This window comes from Passer montanus, unplaced genomic scaffold, assembly GCF_014805655.1.
Source record: "Passer montanus isolate IOZ18808 unplaced genomic scaffold, ASM1480565v1 scaffold2, whole genome shotgun sequence".
In the NCBI taxonomy this organism is placed as follows: Eukaryota; Metazoa; Chordata; class Aves; order Passeriformes; family Passeridae; genus Passer; species Passer montanus.
This window is the reverse complement of record NW_024366591.1, coordinates 11,251,435-11,273,044: the sequence shown is the minus strand read 5'-3', so window position 1 is coordinate 11,273,044 and position 21,610 is coordinate 11,251,435. Positions and strand designations below refer to the sequence as shown.

General features: G+C 37.2%; 1 protein-coding gene across 3 annotated transcripts in view; it reads right to left on the bottom strand.

The window, feature by feature from the left end:
• Positions 1-21,610, bottom strand: part of CHRM3 (cholinergic receptor muscarinic 3) — a 271,574-nt gene that overhangs the window by 124,398 nt on the left and 125,566 nt on the right. Inside the window, exon 3 of one of the 3 annotated variants that reach the window (XM_039707667.1) lies at positions 9,073-9,177. In XM_039707667.1, the coding sequence (XP_039563601.1) occupies positions 9,073-9,177 (105 nt within the window). Of the gene's footprint in view, positions 1-9,072; positions 9,178-21,610 lie in introns of those variants that run through there. The other 2 variants (XM_039707668.1, XM_039707669.1) reach the window with 2 other exon arrangements.

The window sequence follows — 21,610 nt, the reverse complement described above, 5'->3', positions numbered from 1 at the left end:
TGCCACCTTGCCACAGAATGCCCTGCCCTCCATTGAAAAAGTTCTCTATTGATCTTTCCCAAGTGCTGCAAAACCTTGTCTTGGGCATATTCTGGGCCACTGTGTGACAACACAAATTTGTTGTGCTGCTCTTGAAAATATTTTTCACTTCACTTTAGACAAATCAAATAAGATCAGCATCAAAGCAAAACCACAATTCTTTTAACTAATTAAATTAATAATTTGATTAATTTTGAGAAAGGTTTCTGGTTCAAGAATCATCACACATCAACAATTTTACACCTAGAACACAATCATTCCTAAGTTCTGCTCCTTAGTGTCAGTCTGTCAACACAAGCAACCTGTTTACACAAATTAATACCAGGTATGGAATATCCACAACTAAAAAAATGTAGAGGCATGCTATTAATTTCTTCTTTTCTATCAATTACTAGGGTAAGACTTGCAAAGTTCTCCAACAAAGTTGTTACAGTGAATGAGAGTCTAAGTCTTTGCTCACACACCGTGTACCAGTGCATGTCTAAGTCAGTGTACCTGCTTAATTTGTTCTCGAACAATGAGCATCAGTCACAGCGACCTATTCAAAATCCTCACTAAAAAGATATTTTAAAATATTTTGAACATGTAGAATCTTCTTTGGCTTATTTGGTTTTATTTTCCTATGCAAAGCTAGCTTTAAATCAGTATAGGGACAGACGTTGAGAGTCACTATACCTTAGGGTATGACCATTTTTACAAGAGGGTCCCATGACATTCTGGCATTTTTTTAGAAGATGTGTACTGGCATGAAAGCATAAGCTTTGTAATCCCCCAGCACCAGACAAATCAACAATGACCATCTTGCTAGAGTCAACTCTGGATCTTGCTAGATCTCATGCAAAAATTACATGCCCAGGAATGGAGTATAGATCTCAGTTTTATAATGGTGTCTACAACAGAAAAAAGATTGAAAAATCCAAGAGAAACACTACAAATGCAGCCTCTTTGTCTGGACCATTTTCTTTCTTCCTGCATTCTGTGTTTCAAAGCAACATTGGTTATCGACTGCAGCTGGACTGAAACCTCCAATGTGATATCTGCTAATATTTATATTTTGATAGCAGCCACTAACACATGACACACAATGCACAAAACACATGGGATAAAAAAGAAAACAACAGAGAAACAGCTAGCCTCTATATAAGTGTACTATGTTCCACATTGCATCTTTACACATTTAGGTTACTTAACGCACCCTGAAGTATTTTTTACTTTAATGCTGCAGTATTCCATCTTCAATTGCTCACCACAGTGTTCAAAATGATAAAAAAAAAAAAGAATATGATTTGAGGGGATATTTCAAGACAGTGCTATAAAATCATGAGAGGCAATATGAAAAGCACAAATAGGAGATGAGAGCAGTCATTCAGAAAAATGTAACTAGAAAATCAGACCAGCAGGGTGTTGTCGTACATACAGAAGATTGAAAATATTTTGTTACGAAACTTTTGAAAATTTTGGAATTAACATATTTTCCTTTCCATATTAATCTTCCATTTGAAGGCTGACTTTAATTTACAGTGAAATAACAGATTCAGTGGACTTACAACTTTGTTTGCCTATTACTTGCATTCTGAATAAATTTTCTAATAGTCCATCTACTGCCTTGCTGTCATTCAGAGCATGGATTGGTGGTTGGGTGGCAGTGTGTATGAAGACAAAGTTCACAGTTAAGTGCTCAACTAGTCAAGTGAATAAATTTGCAAATTTCAAAAAAAATTCCTTCCTTTAAGAAGTTCCTTTTTAAAGGAATTCCACAGCTCCTCACTGGGTTGGCTATGCACTCTATGACAACAATATAAATATTTCAAGGAAATCCCAAGGTTACATCATTATGACTGTAAGTTCCTCCCTAACTCCTTGCACACGAAGGTTTGCAAGGAGAACTTGACTGTCACCTTGTGCACCATGGGTCTGGAGAGGGGCAGGCAATGCAAGGGGAATACAGCTGCAATGAGAGCTGGGAGAAAGGGTCTGCTGCCCTCCCATGCCATGTCTCCAATGTTTGCTATCAACCTCAATTTCTCCAAGGACCTTTGTTCCTTTGTTATAATCAAGCAATCAGCCCTTAGAGTATGGCCTGAACCATCTTAGACTGTTGAGTGTTTTTGAGATTCAAGCATACATATACCTACAGAAATATGGACCTCATTGCACAAAAGTTTCCAATTTTTAATAAGGATCTACCTTTTTATTCAGCCTACCACAAACCATGCCAAGCAGAGAACTAAACTAAATATGTGGTGATATATACATCTTAAAAGCATCTTAAAATTATTAAAATAATAAAAATATGCATTTGCTAAAAATTATTAAAATTATTATCTATTTACTTTAAAGTTGGTCAAAAGGGATAAGAGAAAAGAAAAGGGAAAAAATATGGTGAGGTTTAATTACCTAATGAAAATTATTTTTTTATATCTTTCATAAACTCAGAGAACAATATGTTGGAAGGGACCTTTAAAAGTCATCTAATCCAAGAAGCCCTGAAATCAGCACACACATCTTTCATTTACTGAGAGTCTTATCCAATATGGTCTTGATGACTGACTTTTAGGGATGTGTCATGCACAGCTTCGCCAGGCAATGTGTTCCAGTGTTTCACTACCCTCATCATAAAAAAAAAAAAAAAAAAAATTTTCCTTATATCTAGTCTGAATCTACCCATTTTCAGTTTAAAACCATTAACCCTTGTCCTATCTCAAGGCCCTGATAAAAAGTCGATCCCCATCCTGGTAGGTCCCTTATAAGTAATGAAAGTCTGCAATGAAGTTTCCCTAGATTTTTCTCCAGGCTGAACAAACCCAACAAAGCCAACTTTTTCAGCTTTTCTACAGGGGAAAGGAACTCCAGCCCTAATTATTTTCAGGTTCATGTCTTCCCTGTACTGAGGTCTGCACAACTGGACACAACACTCCAGGTGGGGCTTCACCGGAGTGAAGGAGAGGAGCAAAATCCCCTCCCTTGCCCCGCTGGTCATGCTGCTTTGAATGCACCCCAGGATATGGTTGGCTCTCTGGGATGGAAGAGCACATTGCTGGGCCATATCCAGCTTTTCATCCACCAGTTTACCCAATTTTGGAGAACATTAAAAAATAATACAGAAAAAGTCCCATTTGCCCCAGTGCAGTAACTTTGGTATTTCATTGGTGTTTATTACCTGCATTGTTTAACCACCTGGCAACCATTTACAGTAGGAAGAAAAGCTACTATTGAATTGCAAACAAATAGTATTGGAGGGAAAATGATCTGTAAAGCAGAAAGGAAAAAGAAATATTTCCTTAGTATACACAACAAAACTGTAGTCTTATTTAAATGTTAATGAAAAAGCTTAGAAATTTACCGGAGAATTTTTTTGTTTAGATTTTTGTGATTAAGTCTCTCTACTTTTTTCATAAAAGTTTTTTTCATAAAACTTAAGTTCTGATTCAAAAGAAAACATGTCTAAACTTTGATATTTTGTACTACCTTTTTTCTAATTGACACTCTCAGGTCAACAAAGTTTTTATTCAATCCAGCATTAGTTTCAATTACTATTGCTTTTTGAAAGCACTTAAAAAATAAAATTATAAATTAGGGAAAAATATGTGCATGGCCTCTTTTTATATACTTCAATAGTCTTAATATCTAGCTGTAAACATTTATTTTCCTATGTAAAAATAGTTCTAATAATTTGAAATTAAGTGCTATGAAACAAAAAGCATATTTTAGACTTAAATAGGGATTAATTTGAAGTTAATAGCTTTTTTAAAGTTGACTCTAAGGTGGAAATAAGTGTCATATATGGGATTGGCCTGTTTTTATTATACAACCTGTTTCAGCTCCTGTAAGCTTATATGTGCTTAAACTATCTCTACAGAAACCCATACTGCAAAGCCGTCAATATTAGAAAGCTTGGCAGCACAGATTTACTGCCCTCCTTGCCCTTAGGAATGACAGCCTGATTTGGTTCTGCCTGTAAAGTCTCATCACAGGGTGAAAAAGGAAGGCAGAATAAATCACTCTTACAATTAGATAGCTCACTAAGCTTTTCCAATAGTTTCCTCTCCTAGAAGACATATTATCTTCATATCCTATCACACTCCCTTGCCTGCAAGTTATCTTTATGGAGTAGGGAGACTAATGGATTCTGTTCCTTGTGTTGCAGTCCCTGCTCAACAGTTACCCCTGCAAGCACCCTGGGAAGAACAAGCAGCACAGTTTGGATCAGCAGACTAAAATATTCCTACAGAACAAAGCTTCACCCCCTCCATTGTTTTGATACAAAACTTCAGGCTGAGCCAAGAGAGTCAGTTCCAGTAGGAGTTTGATAAAGCTGAACATGCGTGACACAACGATGGTAATCTACTATCACAGCCTGGTGCTCAGAGCGTTAGTCACCCGTAATAAAGCACTGAGAAATGAAGGAAGGCAGGCAAATAAAACCAGAGTGATCTACGGAACACAAGGGCTTGGAACACAAGATGGGAAAAAATTGCTCCTGTTGCAATGACAATACTTTTAATTATATATAGTCAATGAAAAATAAACTATTAGAGAGCGAATAAAATACTTGCAATTAATGGAAGTAATGTAATGTTCAAACTTAAATGAAGTATTTTTCTCTTGGGGGTTTTGCTGTACTATTTTATTTAGCTTAATGTAATTTAAATTATAAACAGAATGGTTTTGTAAGCCCCTAGAGAAATGTACTTTATTTATAATGTATTTCCTTTGAAGTGGTTATGGAAATCATGCTCTTCCTGAAGTCTGTATTTCACATACCACCTACAGCTGCAAGCTAGTCAGCCCTCACAATTTAAATGTGACCTGTCTGGTGAAGTGCATTAAAAAAAACCTGAGATTTTTCTTAAATGCCAGAGGAAATAAAGATTTGTAATTCTGCCAACTAATAGTCTTCCTTTCAAAAAAGGTTATTGAAAGATCTTTGTTGATAAAAGTTATGTTTTTTCAGAGAGACTAGAACTCAGACATAGTCACTTCACTTGAGTTTTTAATGCACATAATGAAAGAATAATTGTTTATACTATACCCTAGAGAGAGTTTCAGATGGGAAAAATTATATTTTGTATACTTAAGTTTAAACACATAAATATTTCCATCTTTCATTGAAATAAAAAATCCTTATAAATTTAATTCTAGTACAAAGCAGACTTTCTTTAAGGAGGAAAATTACAATCACTTAGTGTCACCTTTTATCCTCCAAGTAATTAAAGTTATCTATTTACACATAAATAATCAGCTATGAATGAATAAATGGAACCCCATTCTATGTGCTTTCCTCACCATCAATAGCTACAGCATCGAATTGGTGAAATAACTACACACAAAGAGGAAATTGTTTCTAGAAAATTAATTTTGGCCATTATTCATCTTTATAAAGCATAAGAGTACCTTACCCTCATGGATGAGCATCTAGCTTAACACGCCAGCACAGACACACAGTCTGAGCTGTGATGTTTCTCCTGAAATAACATCATTCTAAGTCACTTCAATGGAAATAGACAATTAAACACTGCAACTGCTTACAGCATGATTGCATGACAGACACAGTCACAGACTGCATGTGCTTTGAAATGACCCTTCCTTTTGTCAAATCTACTCTTCTGCTCTAAACCACTACCAAAGTCGATAAATAAATAAACAAACAGAGAAATAAATTAAAATACAATTTTTCATTTGTATTGGATTAAGAGCTTGAATAATTTTTCAACGGGTAACATAGAGGAGCAAATGTTTTGTTGTAACTACTCTATAAAACAGACATCAGTGATCTGGTGTTAATTTCTGATTGAGTTGGTAGATTTATCAATATCACAAAGTTTCAGGCAGATATTTAAATCCATTAAAATATTTACAATCAAATTTATGAACAAATATGAATTAATCTTTACTGTTGCAGTAATGAGTGACGCAGAAACCCCAGGCAGGTGCAAAAGAGTGCTCTTTATTGCCAAAACCCCGGCCTTTTGAAGCAGTTAGCAGGTTATCAGTTTACACAGTTTGAAGGTACAACAAGTCCAAGTGAGCCAGCCACCATACAGCACATCTCTCACTCCTCCTTTTCCAGCTGAGTCCATCTCTCTGTACTCCTATTCCAGCTGAGTCACTCTCCCATAGCTCCCTTCTACTTAGCCTAAGTAACAGGCTGGAGCCAGGGCTCAAGGCCTTCCCTTCATAAAGCCTTACCTACTGGTAACATTTTAAAATATGGGTTTTTTAAAATAATCTTTCTCCATATACTACTGTACAAACCTTTCAAGAATGAACATAAACACGAGAGCAACCAGTCCTGTGGCTCAGGTCAGGATGGTTTGTCGTATTGGGAGGGTGATACAATGGGTCTCTCTCTTTTTCCCTTCTCTCATGGAAATGGTATGTTTGTTCTCTCTTTGTCTAGCTTCTCAATCTAAAATAAAAATCACGCCAAAGAGAATTCATGTTTCCATCTTTGTGTGGAGAAGACCTGGATCAGCCTTGAACAGGCAGCGGGACTTCCTGCTGGATCAGGTTGAGTCACCTGAGGAAAGACTCCTTTGGAAATCCCCCTGGATGAGAATTATGCAGTTTGGTGTTTGCTTCCACTTTCCCAGACCCTGCTGTTCACAGATCAGACATTATCCATGAACTTGTATCCATGTAACTTTCATTGTATGAAAGTTACACCAATTGTGTTACAAATTGCACAATTGCTCTAAGTTGTTTTAAAGATCCAAGATGTACCACAACCTTTGCAAAGATCTGTGCTCTGCTGAAAGCTACTCAAGCACAAGTACTACTTGCATTACATGACAAATGCACATCATAGTGACCATCATCCTTGTATTTGAGGCAAGATTTTAAGATTCTGGCAGCCCAGTCTAGCTAACGTACCTTTGCTAAGCAAGATAATACAGTTCCTCTTGATGAATGCAACATGTTCAGCACAACTGATAAATTCTGTTTACTGCTCTGCACACATATGAGTAATTACTTTAATATTTATTTTAGATATGATCCCTTAAGATGTAGCATGACAGAACTGCGTAAATCTAAACCAAACCATTAGATTTGTTTGCATTAATGGCTTTTTTGCCATTAATTTATTATCAAGAAAAAAACCCAAACAACAGATATCAATCCCTGCATTTTCTGAAAATGGATTATATGGTTTGGTGCTTTAACACTTCTTTTTTGGCTCACTGTTTCCACATGGTCACATCAGAGTCTAATTGATAATCCCTGCATTTTCTGAAAATGGATTATATGGTTTGGTGCTTTAACCCTTCTTTCTTGGCTTACGGTTTCCAGAGTCTAATTGACAAATATTACATGCCTGCACAGGAAGAGAGATGTGGACAGTAACAAAATGTACAGAAGTTAACTATATGAGTTTAAATACTTTATTACTTTCCTTTCAGACTAAATTGAGCACGGTTCCAGTTTCTTTCAGGTATCCTGAAATTTGGCATCAATTATAAAATTTTCTGCAACGGAACAGCTGTGCCACTGACACCTAAAAAGAAGACATTCTCTCATTCTCCTCAGACTTGATACCCTCTCCAGCATAATAAAGGTCTTTTGGGATTGCTTCCCTACCCATCAGTTACAACTGGGAAAGACTTTGGATACTCAAAACAGAAAATATGAATCTCTTTTTTCCATTCTGGAGATAGTAAGACATTTATGAATTATGATCACTTCAATTTAATTTTAACCACCAAACAGGAAAAATAGAAATTATTATTAATAGAAATACTGCCATCCTAGGAAAAGAAAAGAAATAAGGAATCCCAAACCACAACCTTTCGCATTTTGCAAAATACCTGAAAAACATCTAATGAAATCTGGAATGTGCTCAACACAACATGAAAGGCAGCTGTGTATGTAACAGCATGCAATATACCTTATCATCATTTCAGGATAAAAAAAGCAGGTATAAACATTGTTACAGGATTCATTTGAGGCACCTGTTGTAAAACTGAAGCTGTAAAAAATTCAGCCAGCACGTTCAGCTTTACTGAGATGACTTGAAAACCTTCTGCAGACAGAACTGAGTGACTGAAATCTCAAGATGTTCCAGAAACAATCACAATAAACTTTCAATGTCACAGTTCCAAAAGAGAATGTGAAGAGAGCTGTTTGTTATGTGCAGAGACTGTGCCAGCATGTGTAAATACAGGCCATCTAAACCACTCTACACACCCAAGTTTACAGCTAATTCCATAAAATTAGAAATGCAAACCAGGGTAGAGCTTTTACGGTGTAAGGAATGTAAAAGAAACACCAATTATAATGTAGACATAAACCCTGCAGCTTACCAATTCATGTGAATTATCTTAAGTGCCACTGCAACTGAGACATAAAACAGCATAGCATACAAGGGACAAAGCATCAAGAGACAATGAATGCTGGCAATTTAATCAGAATAATTTAGTCCTTTGCCTAGGTCTGCTAGCTCAGAGGGAGGTGACTTGTTGAAACTAAATGCAACTAGCATATCAAAACAAAAAGGAAAAATACACTTTTCAAGAAATTGAATATAAATCACTGGATTCACAGCTCTTCTATAGCAAAACTGAATTATTCATGCATGTAAACCTGTTCAGCCTAGCTCTTACCTGGCAAGCTTTTATTCTGGTAGCTGTGTGGCTGTAGTAAAAAGAAGCTCAAGGTTTACTAGCTGCTCCAGAACTCATTCAATTTCTCTGCTGGGTTTGTGCCTAAGCTGAAATTTTCTCCACTGCAGCTGCTACTAAAATTACCCTACAGGAATGATGGGCATCACCTGTTGGCAGCACCTGCAAGTACTTAAAACAGATGTAGCAAGAATACCAAACACATTGTGACATACGGCACAATCTATTTTTGTGCTTCTGTTGACAATAAAACTCATCAAAAAGTTGTAGGGTCTTAATGACATTAGAGTCCATAAATGCCAAAAGACCCCGACTCCACAATGTGAGCACTGTTGCCAAAACCCAGATGTTTTCCAATATGCTGAATACTTTTACAGATACAGTGTGAATATAAATAGGGTTTATTGAATTTTACCTACATGGTCCAGTGAGGATCATCAGAGCAGCTAGTTGGATCAGACACTGTAATTCTGTGAACTCCTCTTTTGGAAACAAAACTGGTACTGTGTCAGCATGTAGGCTGTGAACAAAGCAAAAGATGGAACAATGATTAAAGTACATTTTAGAAACATGGGGAAAGCACAGTCATATAAGCTAAAAGGCCTAATTTGGAGCAAGACAAGACAAAATTTTATAATATTTTTTATTGCCAAATAATACTGTTTTGTTTTTTTTTTTGGTGGTGGTGGTGGTTTTTTTGTTTGTTTTTTGTTTTGTTTTGGTTTGGCTTTTTTTGCCCAATCTGAGATACCTATTGGAAATAGAACAACTCAAGCACAAATTTATCACACATTTTATCACACAAAGATCTGGAGCAGTGGTAATAACATGGTACTGACAGGCCTTTGCACTGTTCACTCCTATCTCCAACGCGCTATGCAGGATCACAGTATTTTCAGATCATTTTTTTTTCCAAATCTGGTAACCAAACTGGAGTGAAAATAACACTTTCTCCAATATAATGCAGTCATAGAATCATAGACTATGAGGTTGGATCTTTCTTGGCAAAAGCACAATCTTGACAAGATAATGCAGCAAACTTTCCAGCTGAATCTTAAAGTCATCAGTGCTGGGGGATCCACCACTTTCCTGGGGATCTTATTATTTTAAGGCTGCAGCTGCATCAGCAAGCAAACTTGTGTAGCTTGTGTCTGAAAACGGACACCTCTAGCCCAGAGGAATGATGAGCCCATTCAGACCAAGGAGCAGGTCACACCAAAGGTAGCATTAAGAACTGGGGTCTACTTTTTTTCCCCAAATTATACAGTCTTTCAAGCTAACCACTTTTAGAATATTGGTCTGGAATGTAATTTTTCATGTAAAAAATGTAACAGAGGAAGCAAAAATCCTAATAATTAAAACCTAAACAAAACATTTTCCTCTGCAGAAGTTGTAAATTTCTGAATTCAGAAGTGTAGCAGAAAGATTGACTGACTGCCATGTTCCATTTCATTACATATAATTAGGGACAAGTAGAATCATGTGCCATTATTATCCCATTTATTGCCTGCCATTGCAGCCTAAGGCTTCCAGACCCCTTTGAATAACTTAAACATAAAAGAGTGAATCTAATCAAGATGTTTCAGTTTTTCTTAGTGTCTAAGCCTTTACCAGAATGCCAAGGGATTTTATTCCCAGGTGTTATAGAAAGGAGGCCACAGACCAAAGAGTGAATATATTTGCTATGCTGCATGTTCAGTTACTCAGGAAAAAAAACCCCAAAACACCACCAAAACTCAACAGCAACAATTAGGGTGAGGTTACTAACAAAGCTGATACTATATTGCAGTTAATTTTCAGAAGGAAAAAAGAATACACATTTACTACCCTTGTATATTGCTGCAGGTAACACTTGTAACACACTTGTAACCCAGTGCTTGTAACACAGCTCTGATATGCCTTTAATGATGAAGGTCTCCCCCTCCCCTGGTAAAACACTCTCCTGACAGAAAGCTGTTCCCTCCACTAACCCTGTACTGTCAAGAAGTGCAATGAGTCAGAGTGGAAGCCAATCTGAACACTCCCTTAAACCAAATGAACACAAGAGGGGCTGTATTTGAATGAATGAACAGAAAGGAAACAAATCAGATTAAATAAGTCCAGAACTTGTATCATTTGCCTTACTAGGAGTGCAAAGCAATTCTTAGCTGGACATGTCAGTGTGGCAACCCCTTCATAACAGCAGGCTTTGAGAAGGACCCTCAAGTCCAGGGTCTATCAGATGAGAGACTATCACTCCAAACCCACTTCATGAAACATTTCTTTCCCTAGGCACTTCTTGGCTTAGCCATTTCACCACTAAAATGCTCTGTTCCCACCACTGCTCCCAGGCTGACCACGCACAGAGAGGGCAGCACAAGGCAGCATGTCTGCACCGAGGGTCACGGGGCAAAGGCAAAACTCCCAGAGAGAGTCAAAGAGCAGCCAGGGAGATCACGTGCATCATCAACCTCCTCCCACCAGAAAGGGTTTTCACTCTGTAAAGCTCTGAAAGGATCTCACAGAACCTTTGGTGCTATAGCTCGATCATTTGACTCAGGGAGGATGGTTCCAGACTTCTCAAGACAGCAGTTCTGATTTTAGTTCTTCATTCCAGCAATGCAGCAATAATAATTAACTCACGTAGTAAAACTCCAATTTGCACAGCATGTACCAAATTTTGTTTAATTGAGGTCCCTAGAGGTCCTTAGTGGAATGTTTACAGTGTCAACAATGGGAAACAACAATATGAATTGCTCTTTAAAAAAATGTTTAAAAATTAATTGATTTTTTTTTTATTCAGAAAATACAAAGGTTGAAAAAGACTTCTCATTTACACTATCAGTGCAGAAAAATAATTTTAAAAACTGCTACGTGATGAAAGTCAGTTTTAAATAACTTGCAAACTTTTAAGACTGAAAAACAATTGAAAAAAGAAGCCTTTTTTCTGGTTTGTTGAGTCTCCTTTTAGTTGATGAAATTAAGTTTCTGGCAATTAAAATCTGAATTTTGATAATTCCCCTCTTATCAATTCATTATGCTTTTAGTTAGCAAAAAAATAATTTATTATTAAGTTAGCTTCTCAAGCTATTTTCAGTTTTTTAAAAAAATCTTCCCAATAATTTTCTACTATATTTTCGTTTTATGCCATTACTACCAAGATTCCATTTTTACCCTCCTAATAATGCAGGTTGTGACTCAGAGCTTTGGAATTCATTGCCTTAATTTACAATAAACTAAGTGTCCTCAAATAAGCTTTTGCTGTTTGTATATTCAGCTACAAAGTTAATACACTCTACTCTTTATGAACAGTGACCAAGGCCTGTTGACAATCCAGCTTGTGGAGAACATCCAGTTAAGCAATCCTGCTAACAAACCCCCCAAAGCCCCATGCCAGCTATCAGCATGAAGTTTGGACTTATTTAAGCCATCATCAGCCACCTCTAACCTCATTTTACTATGTCTGTGCTAGAAAATTTAATTTGAGGGGTGCTTCTAGGCAGTGGCACCCAAAAACTCTGCCCTAAAACTGTGAGTAGGGTTTTAGCGAGGGTGTGGTCTGGGAGGCAGCACTGCCAAGGAATTTGGGTTAAGTTCTGCATACATGGGCACGCTATGAAGAGGAGAGAACTGAAATTTGTGGCAACACCAATACATCTGGGATTTCAATACCAAAAAAACCCACAAACTGTGGTCAGGAAAGGCAGGAACCTGGTGTTCCAGGTACAGAACTGAAAATTGCATTTTATGATTTGTACAATTCTTTTCCTATATTCATGAGAATCCATACTTAAAACAAGATGAGACTCTGTGCGCTGCCTTTAGCTTTTTATACATCTTTTATATGTCTTTGATAAAATTTCACTTGAGACTAGAATGTCAGAAAGGTCTCTAAATAAGAGAAATTATTTTGTTGAAAGCAACGAGAGTCAATTTGCATGCATTGAATCTACATTGAGAAAATTAGTTCCTGTGTTTCACCAAGTAGGTTCCTCTCTATGAAAAATAACATTCACAGATTGGTAAAACTTTATACATAATAAGGTAAGTATTTCACATGAGTGTGTATCAAGAGAGCTAAAGGTGATCTTATGTGTTGCTGTCTTTTAAATGTATTATGTTCAATTTTTGCCTCATTGTGAGGACACAAAAAGGTCTCAAAAAGTTGAGCTAGTTACATATTTTTATTTTCTTGCTGAAATAACGTATTAAAAATCAACACTTTTACACATCACATTTTTTTCAACCTCAAAAATGCCTACAGTGGTACCTAAATAGATAAAAAGCATTTTAATAGTTGAATGAATATGAATAACAATAATGAATATGATCCTAATGCCAAAAAACAAAAGTCAGAAAAAAGACAGTTTCTATTTCCAATGGACTTTAAAGAGCAGGAATTATTTTGATTCTTGAGCTTCAGACATAAAAAAGTCTGCAAGATGGAAGAAGCATCTCTGCCTTGTGCTTCTTTCAGTGGATCTCATTAGACAGAGGTTAGGATCATTCTGGACCAAGACAATATCAAAGATGGATGGTAGAAGATTTCAACTGCAGTATTTGTACACTTGAAAAGTGCCTTCCCAGTGATATGACAGAAAAATGTGCAACATGTAGATCATAACAGAATTTCTTTGCAGGAACAAATATGCTATCACAAATTCATCCAACTTGTTCTACTTTTATTTATTCAGGATGGCTAAACCAAATAATTTAATGCTCCCTTCATTCAGTTTAACAGACATAAAAACTAATGATTAACAACATGATTTAGTACAATGTTCTTGATGAAGACAGGTCAATTCACAGTACTGTCTTAGCCAACTCTTTCAGTTGCTGAAGAATTGGAAGCCTTTATCTTAGTTTGAAGTTCTGAGGACTACAGTAAACTGAAATCAAAACATTTCAGATATGATTTTAGTTTGGTAGTCTCATAGCTCAAAAATTGTTCAATCTAGACATATCATATTTGTTTCACTCTAGAATAGTGACTTCAGTGTTTACTGCCAAAGCTGAGTGCCTGTTACGGAAATACTCAGTTACCACTGCTCAGCATAAAGGTGTTTGACTCAGTTCAGTTCACAAACAAAGCATCTCAGAAGCGCACTGGTGTCTGAATAATCAGTAGCACAGCTAGGAAAAAGAAAAACATCAGGAAAAAACAACCGGAAGAATACTTTAATCTAATTGCTCTATTACTTATGTTTTCTACATAGCTGGCATATAACGCCAAAAGCTTTTTAAAATTTGCAAAGTGATTAGACGCTCTTTTAGATTGTTCTTTCAGGTGCTTACTGATACCTGACTACTAGTGTCTCTGACAAAGATTATTATTTTACACTGAAATCTTTTAAATGTCATGAATAATATTATCTGACATTAAGAGATAATAATGGTTAAACAGACCAAAACAGGAATTATTTAGTGTACAGTTATCAGCATTAATAATTTAGTAAGTGATTCCACTTAACTTTTTAGATATCTCTTTACAATTACAGGCATCTTCTGCTGAGCTGTACAGGCTGCACAGTCAACACAAGAAAAGCTACCACACCAAGGAACTATTCAACAGAGCTGATGTGTTTTAGTTGCTGGCCTCAGGATGAGATGAAGTAAGCTTTAGGAGGATCTCATGTTCCCCATCCATTATGCAGCACATCTAAATCTCTTTTGATGAATCCCTTCCTGAGTGTTCATTTCTCATGATCACATATTGGTATCCTTAATTGTTTTTACCAATCCCTTCCATCCACTGTTTAGTTTATAAATATTCTGATCCATCCAGCCACTTAGAGTGAGATTAGGCTCCATTATGGAAAAAAATTAGGCTCCACACATGGGAAAAAAAACACAACCTTCTTGCGGAAGACAGCCTTATCTGAAAAAGATGTCCCAAGCAAACATACGTCTTCATTTCTTCCACACAGTTTTAATTTAAGAGTTACTCAAAAGTTTCAAGATATTCATGACTCCTGTACTGACAGCCTTTTTTCCACCCATCTCTGCAACTAATAAGCCCCCCCAATGTGGTTTTTACTGTAACTGATTACTCAACACACACAAAAAAACCCCTAAAGTCTCACAAAACATTAGACTTTTCAATATTTGAGGAAATATTTGGGTGTGACTTATGTACACAAGATACATCTGGTGTGTTAAATCTGAGAAAGTGGGAAAGCATAAGTAAAATTTTGAATTATCATGAGGCAACTGAATGTGCAGTGAGTGATATGCTGCTTTATCAGTTGGAAGCAGATGGACTTTCCTGAAAAGGGATTTTAAGTCTGTTAATGGAAATGTACAGCTTGCTCACTGGAATGCCCAGGTAGGAAATGTCCTATAATTTGGCCTTTCCTAACAATGCCTGCCAGGCAGTACAGGAAAATCCAGGTAATGATGAATTTCTTTCTAAACTCCATTTTGTACCACAGATACACAAAACTACCTAAAAAATGTCTTAAATGAAACACCTGATGAGAAATTATGTGATTAATGATTTTTATAAGCAAAAAGAAGAGAGAAGCTGTTGAAAAGAAGTGCAATAATCTTGGATACTCACCGACCAATATCCCCTCTTTCACATCCACAGTGCAGCCAACAGCTTGGCATGGGGTCACCTGCCCCCTCCAGCCTCAGTTGGAGCTCTTGTGGAGCAGGTGCCTTCCCCTACCTGGGGGTGGGACCCTGGGACACTGTGATGGAGATGTCCACACCATCTCTTGGAGCTATTCCCAGGCACACAAAGGGTCCCTGAGGAGGTAAGGAAGACAGCCCTGCATGCCCCAGGGACATCAGCAAACACGGCAGCACTGACAAAAGCTCCACTTGAAACAATAAAACAAAATCAGCAAAGCCTTGGATTCACCTCTGCTCTGGGCATCCCTGCCCACGCTGCAGGGTCCTCTGCCAAGAGAGGCAGGGAATGCCTCATGCCAGGTGTAATCTGTTCCAGCTGGCTCCCAGGTAAGCACCACAGGGTATGGATGAGCCCTGCAGCTGCACTGGCAGTGCCCTGTGGGATGTGCGGCCCATGGAGAGCCCAGGCTGGAGCAGGCTCATCCTGAAGGGCAGCAGTCTGTGGATGCCACAGGCTGGAATAGGAAGCAGCATGAAAAAGAGTGGCAGAGAGGAGCTACCATGAACTGACCACAACCCCTGTCCCTGTCCCCCTGTGCCACCTGAAGGAGCAAAAAATCTAAGAGAAAGCTTCACTGTGGGGAAATAGTTCTGACCCCCATGAGAGAATATTGTAAGCATGCTTTGGTACTGTAACATGCCTTTTCTTGTGTCTGAAAACCTATTAGCCTCTTAAGATGACTTGCAGAATGGTTCTCTGTGCAGCTGAAGTTCAAGATCTGTTATTAATTTTGTATTGAATTAGTAGACAGAACATCAGTATTAGAAAAAGCAGCTCATTTTTTTCTCTATCAATATCTTAATTTTTTTGTTTGTTTATACAAAATAAAAAGCTAAACAGCTTTTGCCTGGTGGGGAGAAGGAATGAGAAAGGGGGAAAAAAAGAAAGAAATTATATGTGGAAAGATAAAACCACTGACATGAGGCTTTTATGTCATGCCACATTCTTTCATTAAATTCACAACTTAAACAACAAATCAGATCTCCAAAATTACAAAATATACTACATCATCCCAATGCTTTACTAAAACTAGACAGCCCAGGGAAAATAAGCCAGTGGGCTTTGCTATCACAGTTTAACTCTTCTGCTCAGATAATACAGGTTTGGCTTTGCTCAGGATTTAATTCTCTGAGTATTAGGAAAAGCTCGGAACCGATTACTATCAAGGGCAGTAGTAATCAACGTCTGTTGTTGATATACATTTATTAAGATGAGTTAATGTGAGTAAAACAGTGTAAATGACTCCAAAGTACATAAACTCAGTGGTACAGGAAGGATGTATCTATGAAAGCAGGGGAATGACCTATACCCTAACCAGGACAGAGGGTCAGGGCAGACCATGTGGTCTGTGTGCTCTGACTTCCATGGGCAGAGTCATAAGAGCAGGCACTCCTGACTGATTCACTGTAATCACTCCTGCCGTGCAGCTCTGCTTTGCCATCCTGTGATTTCACAGGTCATTATAGTAATGGAAGTGCTGTCACCTAGACAAAATGTGAAAGCACACATTTCTCTTGAGAACTGATGGCAACACTAGCCATCTTTTCTAGCTGGAATTAACGTGGGTTTTGCCTATACATATTTCGTTCTATATTTCAATTTAATCGCCTTCTGTATTTGAATTTAATCAAAGATATAATGTTGTTTCTATACATTCACAGCAGAGTGATGTTCCCTAAAGTATAATGATTCTGTTTTCACAGTCATGCTTTGGAAAGCAAAGAAAATGATGACCTTTTTCTGATAAAATGATGACCTTTTTCTGATAGATTATATGAATGGAGGTGACTTAAGTTTTTTAAATATTTCAGAAAAATTAGATGCATTAGAAACTGGGAAAAGGACTCATACCTGCTTTCTTTCTGTTGCACGCTGGAGTATGGAAGTGGAAAACCATTTCCATCCTCAAGAAAAGTTTATCCATACCAGACTAATCCCACAGTGATATGAACTAATGTTACCTACCACAATACTAAGATTTCCAGGTACCTAGCTAGATTCTGTAAAAAACTAAACTAAACTAGCTTTAAGCCAATAGCCAAATCTGAAGGTAAGATGAAAAGTCGTCTAGTTAGATTGGCAGGGACTGCTGTGTTTGACTTTAGTATTGCCTTTTTCCGGACTATGAGAAGCAGGTTTTTCCCACAAATAATGTTTTATGTAACATCTTTTCCACTTCTAAAGGCACATAAGTTATTTGCAATAGCTTTGATTTCTTACACTCTCTTTCTGAAGTATCTTGTAATTGTGGCTTTTGACTTTTTAAGTTACACATTTGGTGGCCACCAGAAACATACCAGTAAAATGTTTTATGAACCTTCTCATCTAGAAATTTACTGAATAATTGCAATGTTGGGGAACAATCCTTAAAACCACAGGTACTTCCATTCCTATGGTACACAATCACATTAGCTTTATGTTTCTGCTGAAGTAATGCAATTCAAGACTTAATAACAATATTAAATTGCATAATTAATTTAGAGGCATTAAAGAACACCAGGATGTATTGAGACAATTAAGATCTTTAGCAGCATTACCTTATGATATTTTCTGCCTCTGGAAGGCAACCTAATACTAGCACACCATCAGCTCAAGCAAAGGCTCTCAATGGGATAAGATTTTAAATTACTTAATAAAGACTTTAACAGACAAAAATTCTGCAATCATTTTCATGAAGTTTGTAAGTCAGGTAAGGTCATGATTTATTACAAGATAACAATGTAATTACAGAAAATGAGACAGAAAGCTCAGCTATTTTTCTAAGTGCAGCAACAGGAAAGTCAAAGAGAGAGTAAAAACCCTCAAGGATGAGCTCAGTCTTACATTAGTATAACAAAATGCCAATGCAGAATAACCAATAGAACTCATTGTGCCTCGTGTTTTCCTTGCCAAAAATGTGTCAGTAGGGGTAACTTTGGAAATAACTGCATTCAGAGGAATAATACCATTGCAATGATACAAAAATTGTGCCTCGTGTTTTCCTTGCCAAAAATGTGTCAGTAGGGGTAACTTTGTAAATAACTGCATTCAGGAAGAATAATACCATTGCAATGATACAAAAACGACAGCTGCATAAATTCTAAAAAACACTCAATTTTTTTCCATCAGAAATATCCCTGTGGCTTAACTTCCCAGGGATGTAAGAAATGCTCTGAAGAGGGTTGTTGATACCATGTAACTTAACTATTTTTTTTATTCTGATGTGAATCATTCTTTGCAGGAGCTTCTCCCCAGGATCACAGGAAAAAGCCCACTGACTAATTTAGATTAAACATCCAATACCTAGACAGGTAACTTCAGGCAAATTGGATTCTACCCAAAACTAAGCCAAAAGTCTGAATAAAAATCTATCCCTTTTCTTCTTATAAAGCAGCAACACACTCAAGGTCTGAGGATATTTCAAGCCAGAAAATAAAAAAGCCTCTTCCCCACCATCTGAAAATGGTCTGAAATCCACTGATAGATAAACTAAATTTCCAAGTCACCAAAGTAACTAACCTCACTCATTAATTTCTGCATTTCTACCTGAATTGTTTTGCTGTTGTTTAATTAGCAGCATTCATAAACAGAAATCTAAGAATTAAGAATGTGTAATGAGGAAATGAGTCAGATTATATAACTAGGTACAGGTAATGCTAGATAGGGAGAAAATCATCCCACCAATCTTTGTAAACAATGGAGAAATCTATTGGCTTCAGGATGCATAGCCAAACTTTGGTTTTTGACAAGAACTCTATCAAGGATGGCATGTTGTTGGACTGAGCCCTGAAGCAGGGAGGAGAGCCAGGTGTTACTCTGTATGTCTGCTCCAAATATAATGTATCCCTTAACCACCCCTGTCCACAGGAAAGAGACTGTCCTTGCATTGACCCGATTATTCTGAGACCTCGAGGCTACAATATCACCCTTTAGGCACCACTCATGCCACCTTTCTTTCAGCACATATCTGCAGATATCTTCCTCTGTAAACCTTGGTAAAGCATAGGTAGCTTCAACCGGCTTTAAGGCTGTACTTAGGCCCTCCTATTTTTTTTTTAAAACAGTGCTGCCAGCCAAGCAAATATATTTGTTGCAGACAGGAACAGCAGCTCAGCAGCTGATGTTACTCTGAATGTTATCACAATCTTTCTTTTTTCTTTCTTTTTTCTTTATTTTTTTTAAGAAAAAAATCTGTATATCCTTTTTTACAGTCTGAGAATAAGGTCATAATCCTCATCTACATTAAGTCAGTGAAAGAAATCCAGTGTCAACACCCATGAAGAAAAAGCAATGGAAAAAGAGAAGTAAGCATTCCTAATTGCTCAATATTGGTACTATTCTGGAAGACTGTTTGGCAAAGCCCTCTTGAAAATTGTTTCAGGTGTCACCTATTCCTTTAAATAGTACCATTTTCTTATGGGTTCAAATCAGTTCAAATCACAGGGTGGTTCTTGAATAGCTAGTAATGTTCAAGGACAGCCTTTAGAGCTTGCAGCAAATAAACAAATTCCATGTACAAAACTTTTTTCCTACTATATAACTTCAAACAAGTCAACTTTTCAAGGTTCAACTATTTGTATGAAAATAGCTCTTTCTCAGCCCAGCAAATGAAAGCAACTGGCAAAATTTTATTAAAACTGTAATTTCAAAATGCAGTAAGAAATTTAAAAAAGTGTGTTGATGCCTCAAAAACTGTCCTGTAAGCATAAGATGTAAAAATGCCATTTATTTAAAAGCCTGCCACTCTGAAAGAGACCAAAGAAGTGTAAGGAGACCCATGGTGGGTAATAGTTAGGGTCCAGCAGTACAAGTTCCCAGGTGGGGCTTATAAACTTTCAACCAGGTGGAATCATCTTATTTCAGGCAGAGGGAGTGTAGCTGTTGGTTGTTTAGTTGCAAATAGAACAGAGGTGAATTTCAAAGCAAAGCTAGTTGAGACAGAGATTTACGCTCATGCAGAGAACAGAACTTTATAGTGGACATGACTGTGATAAACTACTTTTACTTAAAAGAAGACTTTTTTTACAATGGTCTAGCATTCAAATGACTTGGTAAACTCATTATATTCTCTCCAGCAAACTGATGTGCAACCAGTCTGTGCCTATTTACTTTAGACACAACTTTTTTCCCTAGGATTTTATACTTCACTTAAGAAGCATGCACCTTGTTTGGGGGAAGGAGTGAAACTCTACTCAGCATGTATCTTCCACAGTTTGTATCTGGTTGTTTTAACAGTGCAACAGTACCTAGCAAGTGATAGAGCAGACTGCTGGGCTTTACTGTAGTTTTCTTCTCACAAGCCTGAGTTTATTAAAAACCCCATAGCCCACATTAGATTACAGGAAAAAAGCTCACCATCAACATAGTCTGCTGCTCTGAAGTGACTGGTTGATGCCCACCTCACAGCAACCCCAATTACTACACTGCTGCAACCGAAATACTCAAGCCAAAGTTCACCTCAAAAGGAAGAGGCACAATGAAAAGGATCTCTCTTTGCCACTTCTAAATGCACTGTGCTCAAGATGAAGAATGAAGGTCACTGTTTCTTAAAAGATTATTTTGATAAAATTTACGCTTATTCACTCCTAAACACAAAAGCTTTTAGTGAAAGAAAAAAATCCAAACAATTCACCCAAAACCCAACCAAATACTGTGGCAGCAGAAAGCTTAGGTGATTTGTATTATAATGTTGAAAGGAATTTTTAGGTTTTGCTACAATATTTCTGCTGCACTGAGCACCCTGCAAGCCTTAATGCCAACCTGTTTGTGTGGCACAGCAGTTCTGCTGGGCTCTTCACAGACAATCGAGTTTTAAGCTAGCATTAGCCCCAGAGTTAAGAGAGTAAATATCACACATGTGCCCCAAAAAAAGCCTCACAGTGAAATTTCTAGCTATACTTTTCTTTATTTCTCTTTCTTTGCCTTTCTTCAACACAGGACCATTTCCCCTTAGCTTACAATGCATGATCTACACACTCTTCAGTGCACCTCTATCACTTGGTTAAAGTAAGTAGTTTGCTAAATTCTCCTAAAAGGATTGGGAAGATGGCAAGATTGCTACATGTTTGGCAGTAGCATATTCCAGAACACTGCCCTGCAAGTCATCCAAAGACTGGATGAGGCACTCAGTGCCATGGTTTAGTTGAGGTATCAGTGAACAGGTTGGACTCAATGATCTTGAAGGTCTCTTCCAACCTTGTGTGATTCTGTGATACCTGAGAATATGTTGAACTGTAACTCATTCACTAAAAGGAAATGAAATTTTTCTTCTGTCAGGGAACCACTAAAGTTTCTAACATCTAGATTAATTATATCTTGTAGCTTTAATTTTCCAGACACAGGATGAGAAGATCGGCTA